The sequence below is a fragment of the Mauremys mutica genome, chromosome 2, assembly GCF_020497125.1.
Source record: "Mauremys mutica isolate MM-2020 ecotype Southern chromosome 2, ASM2049712v1, whole genome shotgun sequence".
NCBI lineage: Eukaryota > Metazoa > Chordata > Testudines > Geoemydidae > Mauremys > Mauremys mutica.
The window spans coordinates 174,903,856-174,929,553 of NC_059073.1; the positions used below are offsets into that span (position 1 = coordinate 174,903,856).

General features: G+C 47.8%; 1 protein-coding gene across 1 annotated transcript in view; it reads left to right on the forward strand.

The window, feature by feature from the left end:
- Nucleotides 1-21,197: 21,197 nt before the first annotated feature.
- GALNT12 (polypeptide N-acetylgalactosaminyltransferase 12) overlaps nt 21,198-25,698 on the forward strand; it is a 101,362-nt gene continuing 96,861 nt past the window's right edge. Inside the window, exon 1 of the mRNA XM_045008033.1 lies at nt 21,198-21,741. Within this exon, the coding sequence (XP_044863968.1) occupies nt 21,353-21,741 (389 nt within the window). The 5' untranslated portion in view covers nt 21,198-21,352. The remainder of the gene's footprint in view (nt 21,742-25,698) is intronic.

Genomic DNA, 25,698 nt, shown 5'->3' on the forward strand with positions numbered 1-25,698 from the left:
GTCTCACAGGGGGTGCTCTGTCCTGTCCCTTTAAGGCGAGGTAAATGAAGACAGAGTCAGTTGGGGCTCAGTCCTTTTGCTGTCAGGCTGAGCTATAAGCAGTACTAACGGTCTGGCAAAGGCCCAGGCCCTCTGGATCAGGGGCTGGGCGACAAACAGTATAAGGGCAGGCCTCTTGTGGCAGGCTGCCAGTAGCAAACAATACAGGGGCTCAGGCCTCTTGTGGCAGGCCGAGCCAGTAGCAAACAGTACAGGGGTTCAGGCCTCTTGTAGCAGGCTGAGCCAGTAGCAAACAGTATAGGGGCTCAGGCCTCTTGTAGCAGGCTGAGCTAGTAGCAAACAGTATAAGGGCTCAGGCCTCTTGTAGCAGGCCGAGCCAGTAGCAAACAGCACAGGGGCTCAGGCCTCTTGTAGCAGGCTGAGCTAGTAGCAAACAGTATAAGGGCTCAGGCCTCTTGTGGCAGGCTGAGCCAGTAGCAAACAGTATAGGGGCTCAGGCCTCTTGTAGCAGGCTGAGCTAGTAGCAAACAGTATAAGGGCTCAGGCCTCTTGTAGCAGGCCGAGCCAGTAGCAAACAGTACAGGGGCTCAGGCCTCTTGTAGCAGGCTGAGCTAGTAGCAAACAGTATAAGGGCTCAGGCCTCTTGTAGCAGGCCGAGCTAGTAGCAAACAGTACAGGGGCTCAGGCCTCTTGTAGCAGGCTGAGCTAGTAGCAAACAGTATAAGGGCTCAGGCCTCTTGTGGCAGGCTGAGCCAGTAGCAAACAGTACAGGGGCTCAGGCCTCTTGTAGCAGGCTGAGCTAGTAGCAAACAGTATAAGGGCTCAGGCCTCTTGTAGCAGGCCGAGCTAGTAGGTAGAGGGGGACGGCTGCCACCCGTGAGTGGGGTGGCAGGGGGGACACAGGCCCACCCACTCCACTGTGTCCCAGCCCGGGGCCCTAGACAGCGGTCGTCACCGCTGACGGTCAGTGGGGATCCTGACCGCAACACACTGACATAGGCTCGGTCTGGTCAGCAGCCTGACTGAGGTCGGCTGCCCCCGGGCCACTTCCACTATCCCCCTCTGGTCCTACCTGACCCACGGCGTCGGGTTCCGGGAAGTCCCACTGCATTGGTTGCTCAACCCCCGGGCTGGGGGGTAGATCGGGTAGGTCCTCGGGGAAAGCTGGCCAACTCGGATCCGGGGGTTCCTCCGGATAGCAGCACGGCGATGGGGGGTTTCCTAGCGGCTCCTCATCATAGGTAGCACGGGGAAGCTCCGGCGGGTCTTCCCAGTAGCGGGTCTGGGGTGTCTCCGGCCAGTCCAGGCAAGGGCCCGAGGCTCCAGCGACTTCCCCGTCAGGAGCTCCCTCAGGCAGGTCTGCTCCCTGGGGTGGTTGGGGCCTGACTGAGCTGGCTGGGCTGGCTTTTATTCTTCCGGGTCGCCGCCTGACCCGCTGAGGGGCGGGCTTACTACTCCGTAGCCCCGCCCCTTCCTGTGTCCGGGGCTCAACCCTCCCCGGGGAGGAGGGGAGCCACACCGGCCCGCTACAGCAATAATGGACTCATTAATATTATCACTGTAATACAAGAAAGGGGTAAACATGACAAATGCTGCGTTTCTAAGTTAAATTTTCCTGGGACCACACAGTTATTAAAAATAAGGCTTATATTACTTTTGGTTAGCTAGCCGGTAGCGGCTGAAATCAAAGAGAAATATTTGCAGTTAAAGCACCAAAACCAAGGATCAGTTGGTTAATTCTAATGGGGCAAGAGTGCCAGCACTGTCTGTGCATTGTCTATGGAGGGGATCACGCTACAGCTAAGCCAACACCCTCTGTGTGCACAGCAGAATCTACCATAACAATCTCAGGCCTTCATTCTCCTACTCATGAAAGATGTCCTGACCAGTGTAGGTCAGAAAAGAGCAAGATCACCTTTAATTTTAACCTTAAACCGTTTACTGAAATTTTGTCTGGCCAAAACTGATACTTGTGAAATATTGCAAAGGTCTTTTTATATAGGGCAACAGTCTAAGATGAGTGCTCCACTACTTCACTTTGGATACACCTAGACTATACAATGTTTTTAAAATGTTGAACCCAAGTCAAAGGCCTGATGGTGATAGTGTTTTGGAGAATGACTTTTGCAGTCTTCTATGGTTGCCTTGACTGCCGTCGTCAAAACTAAGGTCATAATCTCAAAACAAAAGTGTCTACGCAGGGGTTTAAGGCATAGTAACTTATGTGCATTAAGTTCACACCTGTAGTGTGTGTCACACCATCTAGACAAGGCGTTAATAGGGGAAGGGAATAACGGAAATTTAGATGTAAGAAGTCTTTATTAATTCCTTTAGTTTAAAATGTTTTAACTGGTTTTCCATGACACTCATACAAATGGGGTGGCGGGTAGCAGACATTCAGATGCAAATGCCTCTGCTGTAGAAGGTGCAGTGTTCACTACATAATCAATATCAGAGTTGTCAAGCGCTGAATAATAAAGATTAATTTAACATCTAAATCACCAATATAGTCTGTGTCCTCAGTGCTAAGAAAATGTGTATTTTCAGTGTCAGGTAACAACATGTATTAGTAAAAACTCTGTGGAGACAAGGCATTTTAGGCTATGGCTACACTACGCAGCTTTTAGCGACAGGGCTGTGTTGCTAAAAGGCGCGCAGTGTAGCTGCTGTTTGTCGGCTCTCCAACAAAAAACTTCCACCCTCAATGAGTAGCGTTAGCGTCAGCAGGAGCAGCTGTTCACACAGCTTGTAGGCAAAACTTTTGTCTGGGGGGGGGGGTTTAGCACCTCTGAAAGACAAAAGTTTTGTCGTTCAGTTGCCAGTGTAGACATAGTTTCACTAAAGGCAAACTAGGTAGGGTCAGCACTATGCCACCCCCATCCAACCAATGCAAAGGAGTAACTGGATAAATCATCTTAAAAATCCTTGATTTTAGCAGTGCAGAACAGTCAATTTGTCAGAGAGAAGAACATCACTGAAATGTAACATAACCAAATATGTAGCATACATAAAAGACTATGAAATTAAAATATGCAATTAGAAATATAAAAAATTGCATAGAAAAATCAACATTTATTTATGCAGCAAATGAAGTAATAGGAGAGTAAAGTGTGCACGTCAGTGTTTTCAGGATAGGGAATTACTTACAGAAATAAGGAATTTTAATTTGTTTTCAATTACAAAACGAGGTAGAAATCACATTACTGGAAGTATAAAATGATATGGAATATTATGGGAATGTACAACTCTTTTAGGTATATGGCTTCTTAGAGTGAGGGTACGTCTACACTACGGGACTATTCCGAATTTGCATAAACCGGTTTTGTAAAACAGATTTTATAAAATCGAGTGCGCGCGGCCACACTAAACACATTAAATCGGTGGTGTGCGTCCATGGTCCGAGGCTAGCGTCGATTTCTGAAGCGTTGCACTGTGGGTAGCTATCCCGTAGCTATCCCATAGTTCCCGCAGACTCCCCCGCCCCTTGGCATTTCCGGGTTGAGATCCCAGTGCCTGATGGGGCAATAATCATTGTCGCGGGTGGTTCTGGGTAAATGTCGTCAGTCACTCCTTCCTCTGGGAAAGCAACGGCAGACAAGCATTTTGCGCCTTTTTTCCCTGGATTGCCCTGGCAGATGCCATAGCATGGCAATCATGGAGCCTGTTTTGCCTTTTGTGACTGTCACCGTATGTGTACTAGATGCCGCTGACAGAGGCGATTCAGCAGCGCTACACAGCAGCATGCTTTTGCTTTTGCATGACAGCAGAGATGGTTATCAGCCATACTGCACCATCTACCAATCCATAAATGTAATAAGATGATCATGGCTACCAGTCCTTTTGCACTGTTCCATTTGCTGCTGTCATAAGTGCCCCTGGCTGCTCTTAGCCAGGGGCGCAAAAGCCAAAATTGGGAATGACTCCCTGAGTCAATCCCTCCTTTTTGGTATCTAAAAATAGAATCAGTCCTGCCTAGAATATGGGCAAGTGTACTAGAGAACCACTGTATCAGAGAACCAGAGAGCACAGCTGCTCTGTGTCAGATCCTGCAGAAATTATGAGCTGTATGCTATTCACAGGGGGTGCTCCTGCAACAACCCCTCCTGTTCATTTCATTCTTCCCCCAGCCTTCATGGGCTACCGTAGCATTGTCCCCCCACTTGTGTGATGAAGTAATAAAGAATGCAGGAATAAGACACAGTGACTTGTTAGTGAAGGCAGCCTCCAGCTGCTATGATAGTCCAGACAGGACAGTAAGGAGTGCATCCCTCTGCTAGTTCAGGGGCACTTGAATCTTTTCTTTACACATGAAGGGTGGGGGCTGATGGAGCTCAGCCCCCTGTTGCTATGACGATGATGGATATCAGCCATACTGCACCATCTACCAGGAAAAATTAGGACCAGGCGACCTTGATCGACCTGTCCCAAGCAAGTTGGTATGGTTACCAGTCCTTTTGCACTGCCCCATGTGCCAATAGGCTGATGATGAGGACGGGTAGCAGTCCTATTGTACCATCAGCCACCCATGGCGGGGTGGGAGGAAGGATGTTGTTGTTGAGTGCTGCACCATCCCGTCTATCTGCAGCATTCAGTAAAGATAGGGTGACATGTAAAAGAGTCAAGACAGGATTGTTTTCCCTTTCACTTCTGGGGGTGGGGGGTGGGGGTGCGTAAATTGCCTAGCTATGCCCTGACCCACCGCGGACACTGTTTTTGACCCTAGAAGCATTTGGAGCTCAGCCAAGAATGCAAATGCTTTTCAGAGACTGCAGGAACTGTGGGATAGCTTGAGTCCTCCAGTCCATGAGCGTCCATTTGATTCTTTGGCTTTCCGTTACGCTTGCCATGCAGCAGTGCGCTGAGTCCCTGCTATGGCGTCTGTCTGGAGATATTTAAAAAATGATTTTGAATTTCGTCTTCTGTAACGGAGCGCTGATAGTACAGTTTTGCCTGCCCTTACAGCGATCACGTCCGCATCGTCCATGCTGGAACTCTTTCTTTATTTTGATTTTTAACTGCATCACCACCCGTGGTGATCGGAGCTCCACGCTGGGCAAACAGGAAATATTCAAAAGTTCGCGGGGCTTTTCCTGTCTACCTGGCCACTGCATCCGAGTTCAGATTGCTGTCCAGAGCGGTCAGTGGTGCACTGTGGGATACTGCCCGGAGGCCAATACCGTCGATCAGCGGCCACACTAACCCTAATCCGATATGGTAATACCGATACTAGCGCTACTCCTCTCGTTAGGGAGGAGTACAGAAACCGGTTTAAAGAGCCATTAAAATCAATATAAGGTGCCTCCTAGTGTGGACGGTTGTGGCGTTAAATCGGTTTTACGCTCCTAAAACCGGTTTAAACGCGTAGTGTAGACCAGGCTTCAGATGACAGCAAAAGTATCAAGCTAATGTGCCCCAAACGCTCAAAAATATAAGGGAAAATTAAAAGAGCCCCAAATGTATTTATCTATCTACTTTAATGTCATGATTCTGGGGGACATAATTCATGATTTTTGAATACTTGTGGTTGTCCATCTGTCTTGGGGTTGTATAGCTAGCCTATATTAAGTAAAAAAATACAGTAGAAATTTGCCTTTGAGGAGGATTTCATAAAATCTAGTATAGTGCCCTTTGGGCCAGATTTTTAAAGGTATTTAGGCAACTAGTGAGATTTTCAAAAGCATCTAGGCGCTTTCAACCTTTAAAATTCTGGCCTGTGGTGAATATATGGGAACCAAGTTCTACACACATGTGACATGAAAAAGCACTAAGGTGCTGGATAGAGAGGCAAAATAACAGTTTATAAAGGCAATCTGTTTAGTGGATCAAAGGGCTTGGAAGAAGGGGTGGAGTGGGGTTGGGGTCTGGGGCAGAGCATAGGAGCATGCAGGAGTGTAATCAGGAAGGCCAAAGTGAGTTCAATCCTTGAGGGGGCTGCTTAAGGATCTGGGGCAAAAATCAGTACTTGGTCCTGCTAGTGAAGGCAGTGGGCTGGACTCAATGACCTTTCAAGGTCCCTTCCAGTTCTAGGAGATTGGTATACCTCCAATTATTACTATAGAAAAAGTATGACTAAACAACTGGAGTTGCAGCTAGCAAGGGATGCGAAGGGTAACAAGAAGGGTTTCTACAGGTATGTTAGCAACAAGAAGGTGGTCAGGGAAGAGTAGGACCCTTACTGAATGGGGAAGGCAACCTAGTAACAGATGATGTGGAAAAAGCTGAAGTACTCAATGCTTTTTTTGCTTCGGTCTTCACAGACCAGGTCAGCTCCCAGACTGCTGTACTGGGCAGCACAGTATGGGGAGGAGGTGAGCAGACCTCAGTGGTGAAAGAACAGGTTAAGGACTATTTAGAAAAGCTGCACATGCACAAGTCCCTGGGGCTGGATCGAATGCATCCAAGGGTGCTGAGGGAGTTGGCTGATGTGATTGCAGAGCCATTAGCCATTATCTTTGAAAACTCGTGGCAATCGGGGGAGGTCCCAGACGATTGGAAAAAGGCAAATATAGTGACCCTCTTTTAAAAAGGGAAGAAGGAGAACCCGGGGAACTACAGATCGGTCAGCCTCACCTTGGTCCCTGGAAAAATCATGGAGCAGGTCCTCAAGGTAACCATTTTGAAGCACTTGGAGGAGAGAAAGGTGATCAGGAACAGTCAACATGGATTCACCAAGGGCAACTCATGCCTAACCAACCTAATTGCCTTCTATGATGAGATAACTGGCTCTGTGGATATGGGGAAAGCAGTAGACATGATATATCTTGATTTTAGCAAAGCTTTTGGTACGGTCTCCTACAGTATTCTTGCCAGCAAGTTAAAGAAGTATGGATTGGATGAATGCACTATAAGGCGGATAGAAAGCTGGCTAGATCGTCGGGCTCAATGCGTAGTGATCAACAGCTTGATGTCTAGTTGGGAGCCGGTATCAAACAGCGTTTCCCAGTGTCCTGGGGCTGGTTTTGTTCAACATCTTGATTAATTATCTGGATGATGGGATGGATTGAACCCTCAACAAGATTGTGGATGACACTAAGCTCTGAGGAGAGGTAGATAAACTGGAGGGTAGGGATAGGGTCCAGAGTGACCTAGACAAATTGGAGGATTGGGCTAAAAGAAATCTGATGAGGTTCAACAAGGACAAGTGCAGAGTCCTGCACTTAGGACAGAAGAATCCCATGCACTGCTACAGGCTGGGGACCAACTGGCTAAGCAGCAGTTCTGCAGAAAAGGACCTGGGGAATACAGTGGATGAGAAGCTGGATATGAGTCAGCAGTGTGCCCTTGTTGCCAAGAAGGCTAACAGCATATTGGGCTGCATTAGTAGGAGCATTGCCAGCAGATCGAGGGAAGTGATTATTCCCCTCTATTAGGCACTGGTGAGGCCACATCTGGAGTATTGTGTCCAGTTTTGGGGGCCCCACTACAGAAAGGATGTGGACAAATTGGAGAGAGTCCAGTGGAGGGCAACAAAAATTAGGGGACTGGGGCACATAACTTATGAGGAGAGGCTGAGGGAACTGGGCTTGTTTAGTCTTATCGGGTTCCAGGGGCTTCTGTATAGATTATATAGGTTAGTTTTTCGATCTACCCACTTGGAAAAATGTTTTTTAAATACATAAATGTATAGAGGTGAGAAATAACAGACCTCAACCCTATTGTCCCTCTGCAAATCTGTGTACACAGAGTCAATCCTTTATCTCTCTCTAAAAGTTTCAAAAAGTTTAATGAATAGAAGATTGTTGGGGATGGAATAGATCTGGACAAGGAGAAGAAGTCTGGAGATAAATGTGAGAAGGGAAGGACAGGCAGAAACAAAAGTGAAACTGTTTGAGCAGCATATTCCAGAAGTCTTGAGGTCTTTCTGAGTGTAGCCTTCACTGATTTGAGATCTGCCATACCATTCTCTCACTAGAAGGGAAAACCTATAATGGTAGCAGGCCGTAAAAGAGACCCAGTTTGGGAATATTTTAATGAAGTTCCTCTACCTGTGGGTAAGACAGGCATGCATGCAAAATGCAAACAGTGCAACAAAGAAATGCAAGGCCCCGTTGCCCGAATGAAACAACATCCTGAGAAATGTTCCTTCTCAGGAGGAAGTTGCGTTGAAGATGAAGAAAGGAACATGTCTGAACATGCAGGATCTTCAGGTTGGTAAACTTTTTTATTTCATACTTCTTTCTTAAGGACTGCCTGTCTTCCTTCTGGACTATTCTTGAATTCTCATGTTTGAGCAAAAAAAATATAGTTGTTACTCTATCGCAGGGATCGGCAACCTTTGGCACGCGGCCTGCCAGGGTAAGCACCCCAGCGGGCCGGGCTGGTTTGTTTACCTGCCGTGTCCAGCAGGTTCGGCCGATAGCAGCTCCCACTGGCCGTGGTTCACCGCTCCAGGCCAATGGGGGCAGCGGGAAGCAGCGGCCAGAATATCCCTCGGCCCGTGCCACTTCCTGCCGCCATTGGCCTGGAACGGCGAACCGTGGCCAGTGGGAGCCGCGATCAGCTGAACCTGTGGATGCAGCAGGTAAACAAACTGGCCCGGTCCGCCTGGGTGCTTACCCTGGTGGGCTGCGTGCCAAAGGTTGCCGATCTCTGCTCTATGGTATTATCATTTTAGATGCAACTGTGATAAAAAATAAACAGCTGAAATAGGCAGATCACCCTTTTACAATTTCACCTTAAAGTAGTACTGAGTGTCAGTGAATGCAATGAGCAATACTAAATGAGCAGTATGGTAATAATAATTAAATAACTGCATTGACTTATTTTGTTTAGGAGAATCCATTCTCAACATACAGGATTCTGAAGACTATCCACCTTCAAAATCACCATCATTTTCTGTAGTTTCAGAGTTATCTGCCAATGATAGTGTTTCAGTCACATCATGTATGTCACTGTAGCGGGGTGAGCATCCCGCTCCTGCCCAGAAAGGCTTAAAACAGCCCTGTGAGAGGGCTGTGGTGGGGAACCAGTAAGCCTAGGCTGGTTGGGGAAGCAGCCTCAGCTGCTAGGCTGGAGCTAAGTCTTTCTCTGGATGTTGAGAGGGATGGGCCTGGCTGCTGGTATCTGAGCCGGGTACCTAAAGTGGAGCAGGGCTGGGGAAAGGCCAGAGGAGCCGGGGAGCTCTGGCCTGGAAACCCCTGAGGCTTCAGGCCTTGTTAAAGGTCGAGAAGGTACTGGGGTTGCAGAGGGGTTCCCTGGGTGAGTCTTCACCTCGCTACAGTCACACAGCCACAGTATATCACAAAAAAGGAGAAAAAAAATCTCCATCATCCAGAAAACAACCATAGATAAATTTGTGATAAGAACCAGCAGATTACAAAAAGAGGTAATTGATGAAAAAAATTGTCCAGTTTGTTTATGCAAAGACTCACTGACATGGCACCTCCTGCTGGTCATCCTGGGAATTAGCTCCCCAGCCTCCAGAGCGCCCTCTGCAGGCTGGTGTCTCAACTTGCCTCTGGCCCTCGTGTCCTTCCTGGACCCCGGTGCCCCTTCTCTTGGAGTTCTGCCCCCTGCAGTACCCCACAGTCTCACTGGGTCTCCCCTCCCCAGGGAACCCCTATCCCCACCTCGCCTCAGTCTTCGGCTACTGCCAGTCACCATCTAGCCCTGCTCATTGGGGCGACTGCACTATAACTGCCACTCATCATCGGCAAGGAAGGTCTAGACCTGCTGCCTCTGCCTACCCTTAGGCTGCCCCTCTGCAACCCCAGTACCTTCTCGGCCTTTAACAAGGCCTGCAGCCTCAGGGGTTTCCAGGCCAGAGCTCCCCGGCTCCTCTGGCCTTTCCCCAGCCCTGCTCCACTTTAGGTACCCAGCTCAGATACCAGCAGCCAGGCCCATCCCTCTCAACATCCAGAGAAAGACTTAGCTCCAGCCTAGCAGCCCCATGATAGGGCCAGCTGTGGCCTGATTAGGGCCTGGCCCCAGCTGAGGCTGCTTCCCCAACCAGCCTAGGCTTACTGGTTCCCCACCACAGCCCTCTCACAGGGCTGTTTTAAGCCTTTCTGGGCAGGAGCGGGATGCTCACACTAGACTTCCCTGAAATATAAACATTGGACTATAACCTTTGGACTATTTCTAAAAGAAATCTTTGCAACTACAAAGCTCACCATCTCTGCTATGAATCTGAACCTCCAGAATTGAACTCATGTCTGTATGTATATTGATCTTTTAACCAACACTCTCTCTTTTCTTTTTAAATAAATTTTAGTTTAGTTAATAGGAATTGTCTGTAAGCGTGTATTTGGGTAAGATCTGGAATATTCATTAAACTGGGAGGTATGTGTAATGTGTCTGATCCTTTCAGATGGGTAGAACCTTTTCTTTTTTATATGATGAAATAAGATTTTCAGTAATCTTCATCATTTTTGACTTGGGTATCTGGGTGGAGGCTTGAGGCTGGGTTACTTTAAGGGAACTGTGTTGTTGGCTTCTGGGTAACCAGTGTGGTATAACAGAAACTGTTTTGTGCTGGCTTGGTAAATCTAAGTCTTGGAATATCCACCAGCTTTGGTGATTGTCTGCCCCATTCTTTGCAGTTCACCTTAATTGAGAGACCCCAGTTGGCTCCCCTGGGATCCTGGTCACAACCCTATTCTCACTTCCACCTCAATAGCTACAGTCACTCACCCATTTCAGTATCACTGCACACCCCAGCCTTTTCTCCAACCTAATACAACCACTGCCCAATTAAGTTTCTTCTTTCCCTGGTACAATTATCTCCCTCCTTCCACATTCAACTCCATGCAGTAACCTCTTCACCGGTGGACATAGTGTACTTAGATTTCCAGAAAGCCTTTGACAAGGTCCCTCACCAAAGGCTCTTACGTAAATTAAGCTGTCATGGGATAAAAGGAAAGGTCCTTTCATGGATTGAGAACTGGTTAAAGGACAGGGAACAAAGGGTAGGAATTAATGGTAAATTCTCAGAATGGAGAGGGGTAACTAGTGGTGTTCCCCAAGGGTCAGTCCTCGGACCAATCCTATTCAATTTATTCATAAATGATCTGGAGAAAGGGGTAAACAGTGAGGTGGCAAAGTTTGCAGATGATACTAAACTACTCAAGATAGTTAAGACCAAAGCAGATTGTGAAGAACTTCAAAAAGATCTCACAAAACTAAGTGATTGGGCAACAAAATGGCAAATGAAATTTAATGTGGATAAATGTAAAGTAATGCACATTGGAAAAAATAACCCCAACTATACATACAACATGATGGGGGCTAATTTAGCTACAACGAGTCAGGAAAAAGATCTTGGAGTTATCGTGGATAGTTCTCTGAAGATGTCCACGCAGTGTGCAGAGGCGGTCAAAAAAGCAAACAGGATGTTAGGAATCATTAAAAAGGGGATAGAGAATAAGACTGAGAATATATTATTGCCCTTATATAAATCCATGGTACGCCCACATCTCGAATACTGTGTACAGATGTGATCTCCTCACCTCAAAAAAGATATTCTAGCACTAGAAAAGGTTCAGAAAAGAGCAACTAAGATGATTAGGGGTTTAGAGAAAGTCCCATATGAGGAAAGATTAAAGAGGCTAGGACTCTTCAGTTTGGAAAAGAGAAGACTAAGGGGGGGACATGATAGAGGTATATAAAATCATGAGTGATATTGAGAAAGTGGATAAGGAAAAGTTATTTACTTATTCCCATAATACAAGAACTAGGGGTCACCAAATGAAATTAATAGGCAGCAGGTTTAAAACAAATAAAAGGAAGTTCTTCTTCACGCAGCACACAGTCAACTTGTGGAACTCCTTACCTGAGGAGGTTGTGAAGGCTAGGACTATAACAATGTTTAAAAGGGGACTGGATAAATTCATGGTGGCTAAGTCCATAAATGGCTATTAGCCAGGATGGGTAAGAATGGTGTCCCTAGCCTCTGTTCATCAGAGGATGGAGATGGATGGCAGGAGAGAGATCACTTGATCATTGCCTGTTAGGTTCACTCCCTCAGGGGCACCTGGCATTGGCCACTGTCGGTAGACAGATACTGGGCTAGATGGACCTTTGGTCTGACCCGGTACGGCCTTTCTTATGTTCTTATGTTCTTATGTTCTTCAGTCCAGTTTCTTCAGTCCAGTTATCCCAATCTGACCAATTTCATCCCTGTCCAACACCCTTAAAACCCTGCCTGTTCGTTCTATCCAAAATGCTATCCCTTGAGTTCGGCCAACTCTATCCAAGCAGTCACCCACAGATACAGCAAACCGAGATATTCTTCAACCAATAGTGACACTAGAGTGCTTTCAATGCCCAGATTGAGCACGACTTCTGAAACAGCCCAGGATTTCATGGTCACTATAGTAACTATCTCAGTCCTCATGCACACTTTGGATTTAGTTTTGGGATTGGGATTGAAGGTCAGAAAATTGTAAATTAAACACTTGTCATGGCCTGATTATTGCTTCTTTCTATTTAAGATAGATGGTCACCTCTCCTGATAGGCCTCTAAATGTCATATTTCCACTTTAATTTCACAGATCACCTTGGATTACAGATTAACTGTGACAAATGAAGTGAGAGCAAAGACAGTTAGAACAACAGTAGAAGTCATCTCAGACCTAAATTGACCAATTGATTGTAAAGATTTTTAATGTCTTTTGCTGTGTCTCTGCAGTAAACAAAGAAGACAACTGCAAAGAGTCAGTTCATCCTTTTTTTGTTTGTTTGTTTTTATGGTGGGCAACATGTTTAATCCAGGTTTCCTCTGCTTGGCTTTTGAGGTTAGTACATCCTGTTCTCAGGAATTGTATTCTTACTTTGCAGGTAAAATTACTCAAAGTTAGTCACGGCTATATGCCTCCATGGGAGCAGGGCAAATTCTCAAGGGGACAAATGCCAATCTTCTCTGCTTGAGTTATGGCCAGTGTCTCTCTCTGGAGGAGCTGGGAGAAATGTATACAATAACTTGTGCTTGGGATCCATATCATTCCTGGCTGGCCTGTGGGGAAGTGCTGGACCCACTGTTAGTGGTGATTGTTAATGCCTCCTTGCAGGAGAGCAGATAGTCTGCTTCACTTAAAGAGGCATGTGTGTGGCTTGCTCAAGAAATCTTCATTTCACATTGACATTCTAGCCAATTATCACAATGTCCCATCTTCCATTTTTAGTTATGATTATTGAAACTGTTTTGGCAAGACAACTCTCACAGTATCTAGTATCAAATCTAGGCCTTTGTAAAATGAGGTACTGACTTGGATACAGAACAGAGACCCTGTTCGTTGCATTGGCAGATACTCTATTTCTGACAATGGATGATGATCAGGTGTCCATGCTGATACTGAATCTATCTATCAATTGCCTTTTGATTATGAGATGCTGACTCAACTGTGAATCACAGAGGGGCTGATGTGTCTTTCTTAGAGTAGCTCCATTTCTTCCTTGTGGAGCATTCTCAAAAGGTAATGGTGAGAAACTATTCCTGCTGTGTGACGGAGCTTGCTTGCAAAGTTGCATAGGGTTTTGTTTCATTACCTCTCTTTTACAAAAGGGGGCTGTTGGGAGGGTTAGTAAAAAGATATGGGCTGCAGTGTTTTCTCTAAACTGCTGATACACAATTTTATGTCACCATTTCATCTGACCCACTCAGCCAGAGCCTATGGCTGGTGGTAGCATGTATCGTACGTATAGCTACATACTGCAGTGAAAAGCACTTATGTCTGGGTAGAGGATACTGAGTTATGCCACTCACAGTTGGAATGCATTTATGTCTCTTGATTTAACAACTTGCAGGCCCACTTCTCCATCATCAGGCTGGCCCTATTCTCAGACCACCACCTGATGGCTGTGATGGCCTCATTGACACCTCTTCTGCAGTGACTGCACCTGGGGGTGAGAGGTTTTGGAGCTGGAGAGGCACCTGCCCGCTCACCCCAGGGATCCATCTCTATGCAGAGAGAGTCAGGAGAAGCAGGAAGAACTCCAGGCACTTGACGACCATTGGACCATGGCTGCTTTTTGTTTGATCCTGCATCTAGCTCCTTTGGAAGATTAATTGTGGATCCTGTTTCTTCTACAGCTTGGAGAAAAATGGGAGGAGGTGAAGACATATTATTTGGTATGCATCTGCAGCCAGGTCCACACCTTCCGCCTTTAGGCCCTACAGAGAGTCATTTACATTGCACATAGTCTGGCATGGAACATACTGGTGTGCTTCTCCCTCTGATGCCTCCAATATGACTGGCGGCTCTTTTATCATCACCCGAGAGATCACCCCCAAGACTTCTCTGAGCTGCCAGTCTTTTACCAGGACATCTTTAGGACTTGGAATCTAGTTTCAGTAACTAAGTCCGTAGCCACTGAGTGGGACAATCTTCTCACAGAAGCCCTGCCACACAACGCTTACCTTTGTGTGCAGCTGATGGAGTCCACTTTGGTGCACCAGAGGATGATCCTGGCTGGTGTCACCAGAACTCAAGACCTCCTGGACTATGTTCATAGAGACTGAGTGGACCTCATGGTGCTCAGCCAGCGTATAGGACTGCCCACATTGTGTGTTCCCCATCATCATGTGCTCCGGAAGGCAAGGGCAGCCTTGCGTCCCATTTATCTCAATTTTCTCGATCAGGCTATCTGGGAGGGTGCTCCCTGCCCACCCCTTAACCCTGGCCTCCTAGAACTTGTCATTGGGCCCCGTCCTGCAAGCCTCCCCCGACCTGCCACCTGAGCCAGCTGAATGACATTCAGACAGTCTGTCTCTGAGCTGTGCCCAGAAAACCTCTGTACAAGCTGGTACTTCGTACCATCCCCTTCCAGACCTTTATGTCCTGCCCCAACTGAGGAGGGTGGGGAACCCTGGTGGGCCAGTCTGTACTCCACTCTGGTGTTCCACAACCTATTGGGATATTAGTTGGCAGCTCCTCCATGGAGCTGTAAGCACAGGACACAGGCACAGTTCACAAACTCCCCTGACACCTGTTCTTTCTGCAGTGAGTGGGAGACTCTGACACACATCTATGTAGAGTGCATCAGGTTGCAGCCCCTTTTCCAGCTCCTCCTAAACTTCTTACTGAAGTTCTGGCTGCACTTCTCCCTGCACTTTCTCATTTATACACACCCCTTTCATAGCCCCACAAAGTCACAGGAGCTCCTTGTCAACCTGCTCCTTGCCAAGATGGTCATCCAGAAGGAGAAAGCTGGATGGGGTGTGTGTGCTCTGCGAGTGTTGGCCTATTTCCAGTTCCTCATCCTATCACACCTCCAGGCAGAGTTCCTCTGGGTGGTCTTCACTGACTCCTTAGACACCTTTAAGGAGAAGATGGCACTGCTGGGGCTTCTCTGCTCAGTGACTCCCCATAGATTCCTGATTTTCAGCCTTTAACCTTCATTCCTGTCCACAGGCGCCAGCTTCCTCTGGGCCCAGGGGTGCTCAAACTCCTGCTCTGCCCCAGGACCTGCCCACACCTGACCCCTTCACCCAACCTCCCACCCCTGCTCTGCTTCTTCCTGCCCCCACTCTGCCCCAGGCCTCCCCACACCCCATCCCTTCCCCCAAGCCTCTACCTCCACCTCACCTCCTCTTGCCCCCACTTCACCTCCGCCCGCCTCTTCCCACCCAGTTCCACCCCCTTCCCCAAGCGAACCCCATCCCCACTTTTCCCCCTCCCCCCAGCACCTCCTGCATGCTGCGAAACAGCTGATCGCAGCGGCCAGGAGATGCTGGGAGGATTTGATCAGGGGAGCCGCCGGTGGATGGGAGGTGCTGTGGGGAGGGAGGGGAGCTTGGCTGTCGGTGGGTGCTGTGCACCCACTAATTCTCCTGTCCCTGTTTATTTCATTTATTGTCCCCAATACTGACTTGTGGCCTGGGTCCAATGACTCCTCCCTCTCAGTTGAGGGGATGGGCCTCTGGCTTTGGGCAGGCCTAGACCTGCCTGTCCCAGTACACACAAATAGTACACACATCTCAATTCTGCAACAAATGAGGCAGGGGTCCTACAGACAACAGCCTCCTTACCTATACAACCCCAATTCATCCCCAGGTTGGATAGAAGGGACACCTAGCAACCGGAGAGTCCAGCAGTCGGCAGGTTCCCTGGAACACCATCAAGCTTCCAATGGAAACCTGCCTATGTTTTGGCAAAAAATTTGTCAAAACTGCAATAGATTTGTTGAAGCATTTTACTCCATGGGGCCTAGAGAATACTATTATTACTAGGTACAGGTGCTCTATACCCACAACTTTATTTACTTCTTATAGCTACACAATCTAATTTTTTCAATCTACTTTTTGGCACCTGTTGTCCTTTTTTGCACTTCTTCATTAATCCCATCACTTAACATCTTATTCCATTCCTGGCTCACAGCTTCTATCATTGCATACAGAATATATCAAAGTCTTTGGGCTCCTGATATAAATTTGTCAGCTGCTGTAACCCTGTGATATCCAAAATCATCCAACTTCGAATAAGGAGTCATAGGCCTGGACAAATCTATCATATTGTTATCTTGAATTTAGTATTCGAGTCACCTATATCTGCACAGGAATTTCCTCAAAGCTGTTTTTTCATTATAACAGGGCTTTGATGGTCCCTTCAATACAGTCATCCCACCCGCCATTTTCCAATGAAACTGTGGTTTTATTATAATGGTTTTTGTTTGCTAACATTTAGTGACAGGAAGGTTGCATCAGAACACCCCCCCATTCATACAAAACCTTAAAATAATAGAAATAAGAGGAAAAAATTGTGCATTCCTTTCCACCTTCGTGCTGCCTATAACACTGTAGAGATAACTCACTCCAACACTCCATAAGGTTTTCACATCCATCTCCAACAGATGCCAAAAAACAATATTCAGAGTAGCAGCCGTGTTATTCTGTATCTGCAAAAAGAACAAGAGTACTTGTGGCACCTTAGAGACTAACAAATTTATTTGAGCATAAGCTTTCGTGGGCTACAGCCCACTTCATCGGATGCATGTAGTGGAAAATACAGTAGGAAGAGATATATATATACACATAGAGAACATGAAACAATGGGTGTTATCATACACACTATAAGGAGAGTGATCAGTTAAGGTGAGCTGTTATCAGCAGGAGAGAAAAAGAACTGTTTGCATTACCACTACAAACAGTTCTTTTTCTCTCCTGCTGATGACAGCTCACCTTAACTGATCACTCTCCTTATAGTGTGTATGATAACACCCATTGTTTCATGTTCTCTATGTGTATATATATATCTCTTCCTACTGTATTTTCCACTACATGCATCCGATGAAGTGGGCTGTAGCCCACGAAAGCTTATGCTCAAATAAATTTGTTAGTCTCTAAGGTGCCACAAGTACTCTTGTTCTTTTAAAAAAACAATATGTATCCTAACTTAATCAAACTTGCACTCTAATGCAAAACCATAACAGTGATCTCATATTCTTTTTTATTAACAGATCAGCATATCTGACTGCTGCCCATTTCATGTATTTGCAAAGTTATTCTGTTTTAACACTGCTAAGGAAACCACAGCACTCTGCAAGTAAGGGAAGCAGAGAGCTGGAGTCCGGCTGCAACAAGGGATCAACGAGAGCTGGGCTGGCTAGAGTGCAGTGCAGCAGTTGAAGCCAGAGGAACCCAAAAGATGAGCTGCTGAAACTGGCTGCTAGCTCTCTCCTTCACTTTACTTGGGGCAATGAGATTCTGAGCCAGGCTATCTGGGCTGCCAAGCCTATGGATCCTAGAGAACCTACAAAGAAAACCTCTACTCAAAAATAATGTTGCTGCATGGTAAATGTTATGTCAAATATTTTCAGCTATTGGCCATATTTTGTGTGTCTGGGGACAGCAAGGCTTTAAGACACTGTAGAGAAACACGGGGAGTGGCGGGTGAGGGAGGAGCTCCTGTGTATCCATTCTTATGTCATGGCTCTGCCCCCACTTGGCATGACAGAGGCAGAGTTTCCTTTTTGCACTCCCAGAGTCAGGGACAGCGTAATGGGGTCCCCTTCTTTTGCCAGTAACGGCAGCAGGCGCCTCCCAGTGCCACTTGTCCCAGTAGTCAGGGTGTGTCTGAGTGGATGGGCAAAGCCTCTAGTGCAGTGGTTCTCCAACTTTTGTACTGGTGACCCCTTTCACATAGCAAGCCTCTGTGTGCGACCCCCCCCCTTATAAATTAAAAACACTTTTACATTATAAATGCTGGAGGCAAAGCGGGGTTTGGGGTGGAGGCTGCCAGCTCGCAACCCCCCATGTAATAACCTTGCAACCCCCTGAGGGGTCCCAACCCCCAGTTTGAAAACCCCTGCTCTAGTGCTCTACTTTTACAGAGTCCTCTGCTGAGGTGGTCTTGGTAGGTCCCGCACCTCCTGAGCAGGGAATCTTGGAATGAACACTCTGCTATTACACGTGGGGGTGTTTCACACCTCAGAGCTGTTGCTCTAGGCTGTCCACAGACACAGGCAGATTATCAAAGTCACATTTTCAAGATTTCCTTTGCACCTATGAGAATTAGAAAAGTGTTTTAAAATGAAAGCTAAGAGACTGATGTAATCACATGACTTCAGGAGCTGGGACCCTGGGCACAGGCCTACAATGTCTATGCCTTCATCTGGTGTTGTCTGGGGGGGGGGGGGGGGGGGGGAAAGGGATGAGAATTAAAATCAGGTCTACACTAAAAAGCTAAGTTGGCCCAGCTATGTCACTCAGGGATGTGAGAAATGCATATCTCTGAGCAACCTAGTAAAATTGACCTAACCCCTGGTGTAGACAGCACTAGATTAACAGAAGGCCTACTGCCTCTCAGGGAAGTGGATTAATTAGTGAGTGGCTACACTGACATGTTAGTTATGCCATTGTAGCGGTTTAAGTGTAGACATAGCCTTAGGGTTTTTCATGGATACAAATGAATTAGCATTGTTGTGAAATTTTAGGGGATCTTGGGAAATTTGGCCCTATTGTGCCATAGAATGAGTATTGCTAACCCTAAACATTCAAAAATCACTATATGACATGGGTTTTTTCCTTTGCTTTGAGCCATTATGCAAGCGGGGGAATGGTCCTGCTATTGTGGGGAACACTACCCCGGTGAAATGGGCTAGCAAAAGGATCTGAGTCCTTGCTGCACTTCCTTTACACAGAGGCCTGTCTGACCTCAAGAGCTCCTCTTCCACTCATCTGTGTGGCAGAGTCCTCATAACCCCAACAAGGCTGGGCCCAGGATTCCTGGGGGGCTCAACCCCCAACTTTGTCATGGTCACTTAGGGCAGGGGCTAGGGTGTACCCACTCCGGGGTGCTCTCTCTGCACTGGATGCTTTCCTGATCCACTGATCATTATATACAGTTCAAAGCAAATACAATTTATTAAACACCAATCAATTTAAAAAATAAGAAAAAAATGGGAAAGGTTAAAGGAAAACACATGTCCCCATGCCACTGTGCGCGGTTGTCACAACCAGCAGTCTCTGGAATGTAAGGGAAGTTCAGTCTGTTCCTCACAAGTCCCAGGCCTCCTTCTCAGGCCCTGGCTGTGCTGCAGGGATGCCTCAGGTCGGATACTTGCTTTGGCGGTGGCCACACCCCCTCAGGCTTTAGGTGACAGGACCCTTCTTCCTCGTGTCGCCCCCCCCCCCGCCCCACTGGCGTTATGGGGACCCTCTAAGTCTAGCCTGCAAGGCCTCTTGGCTGGGAATTGCAATATACAAAACCTGTAGGAGAACACTTCAATCTCCCTGGACACACAATCGCAGATTTAAAGGTGGCCATCCAGCAGCAAAAAAACTTCAGGACCAGACTTCAAAGAGAAACTGCTGAGCTTCAGTTCATCTGCAAATTTGACACCATCAGCTCAGGATTAAACAAAGACTGTGAATGGCTTGCCAACTACAGAACCAGTTTCTCCTCCCTTGGTTTTCACACCTCAGCTGCTAGAAGAGGGCCTCATCCTCCCTGATTGAACTAACCTCGCTATCTCTAGTCTGCTTCTTGCTTGCATATATATACCTGCCCCTGGAAATTTCCACTATATGCATCCGACGAAGTGGGTATTCACCCATGAAAGCTCATGCTGCAAAACATCTGTTAGTCTATAAGGTGCCACAGGATTCTTTGCTGCTTTTACAGATCCAGACTAACACAGCTACCCCTCTGATACTTGGCTGGGGGCGTCTCCCTGCACTGGGCCCACTGCCCCTCGCTCTCCCCAGTTGCTCACCACACTGAGCTCCAGACTGCACCAGCCCTAGCCCCAGCTCCATTCTGCCTCAGCACTGCTGCTGCTGCTCTGCCTCCAGCTCCCTGAGCTGCTTCTCTGGCCCCTCTGGCTCTGGTTGCTGCAGCTCTGCTCCCAGTGCAGGTCTGCTCTTTGGGCTGCTTCTGTGGCTCTGCTCCCAGCACTGACCTGCTTCCCGGACTCCTTTTCTGGCCCCTCTGGCAGGCAAGGCTCTGCTCTCAGCCCCTGCTCTCTTCTTAGCTTGGCCCCAGTCTGTCTGACCCAGGCAATTCTGGCACACACAGAGGATGGGACCTCCTGGCATCCTGACTCCCTCATTAGCCTGCCCGCCCCGTCAATCAGGCTGACCTGGAGCACTGGCCTCTCCCCTGGTTTCTGGGGACTGTCAGTATCAGGGTCCTGATTTCCCATTGCCCTTACCACTTACTTTTGGTACTGGGCGCTACACCCCCTCCCCCATACACACACATTGAATTTTAGTAAGGGGCCAACAGTGCCCTTACATTTAGGGTCCACTTGGGTCACATTTTCCAGGTTTTCTCTGCAATCAGAAGTGTTGGAAATAAAGAGAGGTTCTAGTTCTTTTAAGAAAAACACTAAATACCATAAAGCTTGCAATAAAACTGTGCATCACCAAGTGCAATGGGGTTTTGAGGATTAGTATTGTTAGGAGCTCTTCCTGTTACTGTGAAGCTCTATTAAGGGCAGATCAGATGCTTCAGGTGTTGAGCTCCTTCCTGCCTGACATTTACACTCCGAGGACGCGTTCCTGTCCATGGGCAGTGCTTTGTTTGTATTTGGGGAGGGGAGGCTTGTGCAGCCACGGGAGCATAGCTAGCAGTCGGACCTCTGGAACCGTCGGTACAAGCTGAGCAGGGCAGCAACACTCACCTCCCCCTTGAAAGAGTTCAGGACGAACTCTGAGCCTATTAAATGTAGGCAGCGGGGGCTGGGTTTTTCTTGTTGGGCTGACGCTTCCTAGGCTGCTCTGTCCGGCTCTGCCCTCCAGGTCTTGTTGGCAGTGGGGCGGGGAGAAGGGAGGAGCCGCTGGCGGAGGATCCGGCCGGGTTTCCTGGAGGGGGAGCTTTAGCGCCCGCTCTCGGGGAGTTGTGCTGCTCCCAGGTTTGTGAAACTTTGCAAAGTTCCCAGGCCGCCCGCGGGCAGGAGCGCCCCCAGCGCGGGCATGGTGGGGCTGGCCGGCCGCGGTAAGTGGTGGGGCAGGCGGGGCCGGGCCCCCCGGGGAGCAGGGGCGCTGCTGGCCCTGGGGCTGCTGGCGGCACTGGGTTTCCTGGTGTGGCGGCGAGTCCCCCCGGAGAGCGATGCTGCGCGTCCTGCCCGCGGGGCCCCCCGGCCGCCCCTGCCCGGGGACCCCGAGCGCCTGCGGAGACCCGTGTACGAGAAGCCGCCCCTGGAGCCTGGGGCGCTGGGCGAGCTGGGCCAGGCTGTGCGGCTGGAGCTGAGCCCGGCCGAGAAGAACCGCCAGGAGGAGAGTATCCGGCATCACCAGATCAACGTCTACCTGAGCGACCGCATCTCCCTGCACCGCCGCCTGCCCGAGCGCTGGATCCCGCTGTGAGTACCCGGCGCCCCCGCCGCCCCTGCCCGGCACTCGCTCAGGTGCCGCCCGCCGCCCTCGTGGGGCGGGTTCCCTTTCCCTGGGCGCGGCCGTCCTGCACCCACTCGCGGCAGCCAGCCTCTCCTGCCCCGCGCAAACGCGGCCCCAGATCCCCCAGAAGTGCCGCTGCGCTCCGGGAGCCCTCCTGGCCCTGCCAGGGATCTTGGCCCTGCAGACTGTTTAGTCGCCTCATTCGCCTTCCGTGACCGACTGAACTGAGCATTAAGGGCCATTCTGTGGTTTAAAAGATGTACAGCCAACACAGCAGGAATTAAGATTTATAGAATCAGAAGATTATAGTTGGAAGAGACCTCAGGAGGTCATCCACAGGGCCAGCTCTACTGTTTTCGCCACCCCAAGCAGCGTGCCGAATTGCCGCCGTGGACGGCGGGGGCAGTCCGTGTGCCGTTAGACCAGCACGCGCATTTCCGCGGTGGTGGCAGTTTGGCGGCAGCTTCTGTCTTCAGCCGGAAGACAGAAGCGGCGCCACCGTGGACAGCTGCAGAGAGAAGCTGCCGCCAAATTGCCGCTGCCGCGGAAACGCACGTGCCGCCCTAATGGTACACAGACTGCCCCCACCGTGCACGGCGGCAATTCAGCGTTCTGCTTGGGGCCAAAAAAACAAGGACTGCCGCCCCTTGCTGATTGCCGCCCCAAGCACCTGCTTGGAATGCTGGTGCCTGGAGCCAGCCCTGGTCGTCTAGTCCAATCCCCTGCTCAAAGCAGGACGAACCCCAACTGAATCATCCCAGCCAGGGCTTTGTCAAGCTGGGCCTTAAAAACCACTAAGGATGGAGATTCCACCACCTCCCTAGGTAACCCATTCCAGTGCTTCACCACCCTCCTAGTGAAACAGTGTTTCGTAATATCCAACCTAGACCTCCCTTACAGCAATTGGAGACCATTGCTCCTTGTTCTGTCAAATGCCACCACTCAGAACAGCCTAGCTCAGGGGTTGGCAACCTTTGAGAAGTGGTGTGAGGAGTCTTCATTTATTCACTCCAGTTTAAGGTTTCGCATGCCAGTAATACATTTTAACATTTTTAGAAGGTCTCGCTCTATAAGTCTATAATATATAACTAAACTATTGTATGTAAAGTAAATAAGGTTTTTAAAATGTTTAAGAAGCTTCATTTAAAATTAAATTAAAATGCAGAGCCCCCTGGGCTGGTGGCCAGAACCCGGGCTGTGTGAGTGCCACTAAAAATCAGCTCGAGTGCCGCCTTCGGCACACGTGCCATAGGTTGCCTACCCCTGGCCTAGCTCCATCTTCTTTGGAACCCCTCTTCAGGTAGTTGAAGGCTGCTATCAAATTCCTCCTCCCTCTTCTCTTCTGCAGACTAAACAAGCCCAGTTCCCTCAGCCTCTCCTCGTAAGTCATGTGTCCCAGCCCTCTGATAACTTTCGTTACCCTCTGCTGGACTCTCCAATTTGTCCACCTCCATTCTGTAGTGGGGGGGGGGGGGGCACAACTGGACGCAGTACTCCAGATGTGGCCTCACCGGTGCCGAATAGAGCGAAATAATCACTTCCCTCGATCTGCTGGCAATGCTTCTACTAATGCAGTCCAATATGCCATTATTAACCTTCTTGGCAAAAAGGGCACACTGCTGACTCATATGCAGCTTCTCATCCACTGTAATCCCCAGGTCCTTTTCTGCAGAACTGCTGCTTAACTAGTCGGTCCCCAGCCTATAGCGATGCATGGGATTCTTCTGCCCTAAGTGCAGGACTCTGCAGTTCTCCTTGTTGAACCTCATCAGATTTCTTTTGGCCCAGTCCTCCAATTTGTCTAGGTCCCTCTGGACCAGGGGTTCCCAAATTTGGTTTGCGGCTTGTTCAGGGTAAGCCCCAGGCGGGCCACGAGATTCTTTGTTTACCTGAGCGTCAGCTGGTCTTTAAATCTTAATTTAGAAAGGTAGACTAGAAACAGTCTGTGTACCAGTTACAGTGGTACTAGATGACAGCAGTCTGCTCTCTGAGCAAAGTTAGCTGTTGAGTTTAATTGCCAATTCCTTACTAATATACAGACTTCCTGCCCTGTAGTAACTTTGCATATGATTTTTCAAAGTGTTTAAAAATGAATGACCCTAAAACTGTTGGACATCTTATTGTATTTTGTATGCTTGTTTAAAAGACATGGAAATAGTATATTGGCAGTGTGCATATGGAGGTGGGCGAGGGTCAGTTTCCTTGAATTGCAATAGCAATGTAATATCTTCCTTAAACAAATATTGTTTAGTGGAGCAGATATGAGCAATTATGCCCAAGAACAAATATTCTCAAGTTCAAACCAGTGCCGCTTACCATTAGCTTCTATCCTGAGCATAAGATATGGCCATCTTGTGTATCCACACGCAGAAATGCTCCTAGTGGTGCCCACCTTGCAACCACTGTTTTGGGTTTGCCTTACACAAAACAAGACTAACAGCTATGTGGTCTGACACAGAGTCTCCACTGGTGCAGTGCTAGTGGGGGTGGAGACTGCTGATGTAGTAATCTTCACAACACACAATTTTTTTTACTGCTGCCCCACAGTGCACAAGAATCTGTTATGATGGACTAGTAGTCTGCTTTCTAAAACCACCCCTAACTTTTTACAAATAGTGCTGCACAGGCCTTAAAGTTCACTTGTGTGCTGTTTCCACCATATCTTCAAACACTTATGTGAAGTTTTTCTTACTGTAGTGGCACGCCTTAATGTTGGCTATCATACGAATAACTCAGACTGGTCCGAGGCCACTATTCAGGCTTTGATAACTTTCTGGGAAGCAAAGAGGGTTCAGGATCAGTTCAACTGTATTATGTAATACCCCATAATCAGGTGACAAAGCAGGGCATAGCTACCTAAAGCACACGTGTTTAGCTGGTGTTTGCTACAGACCACCAAATCACACTAGGGAACAAAATGGCCCCCTCTTTATGCATCTGTCAGTCATCTGTAGGGGAAAAAAGCTGCATGATCACGAGTGACTTCAATTGGAGTGACATATGCTGGACGTCTCCTGCTGCCGGTACTAAAACATCCTTGGAATTTCTAAATATTATAGATGACAATTCACTAACTCAAAAGAGTTGCATCCAACATAGGGGAATTCTATAGTAGACCTGAGTTGACAGATGAAAAAGGAACCGATCACAGAACAAAAAATTAATTGAACCTTAAGTACAAGTGAACGTGGCTTGATCACATTTATAGTGTGCCAACAGAATAAAGTCTAGACCACTAATATATACACTTGGTGCTTTAAAAGGGCCAATTTCACAAAGTTGAAAATAATTATGAGCCAAATCAGCTGAGAGGAAGAATTTAATTGGAAAAATGTGAATGATAATTAGGATTTGTTTAAGAACATTTTACTAAATGCCCCCAAAGCCACAATCCAGACTAAACTGACCTGGTTTAGAGAAGTGAAGGTAGCTATCAACAATAAAATATACATAGATACATACACACACATACATATAACAAATGGAAGAAAGGGGAAGTGTATAGTAGTAAATATAAATGAGAACCTGGGAATTGTAGAAAAATTAAAAGGAAAGCAAAGAAACACAAGGAGAAATCTTTGGTCTGCAGAGTTAAGGACAATAAGGATTTTTTAAAGTATATTAGGAACAAAATGAATCTTAACAATGGTATTGGTCCAATATTAGCTGAAAATGATAGAATTATCAATAATAATGCAGAAAAGTAAGAAGCCTTCAATAAATATTTCTGTTCTGTATTTGGGGGGGAAATAGATGATATAGTCTCATCATATGAAGACGATAATTTTTCCATTCCATTAGGCTCTCTGGAGGATGTTAAACAAAAACTACTAAAGTTTTTAAGTCAGCAAGTCAACACATTTTTAAATCAGCAAGTCCACATAACTTTTATCCAAGAGTTCTAAAAGAGCTGGCTGAGGAGC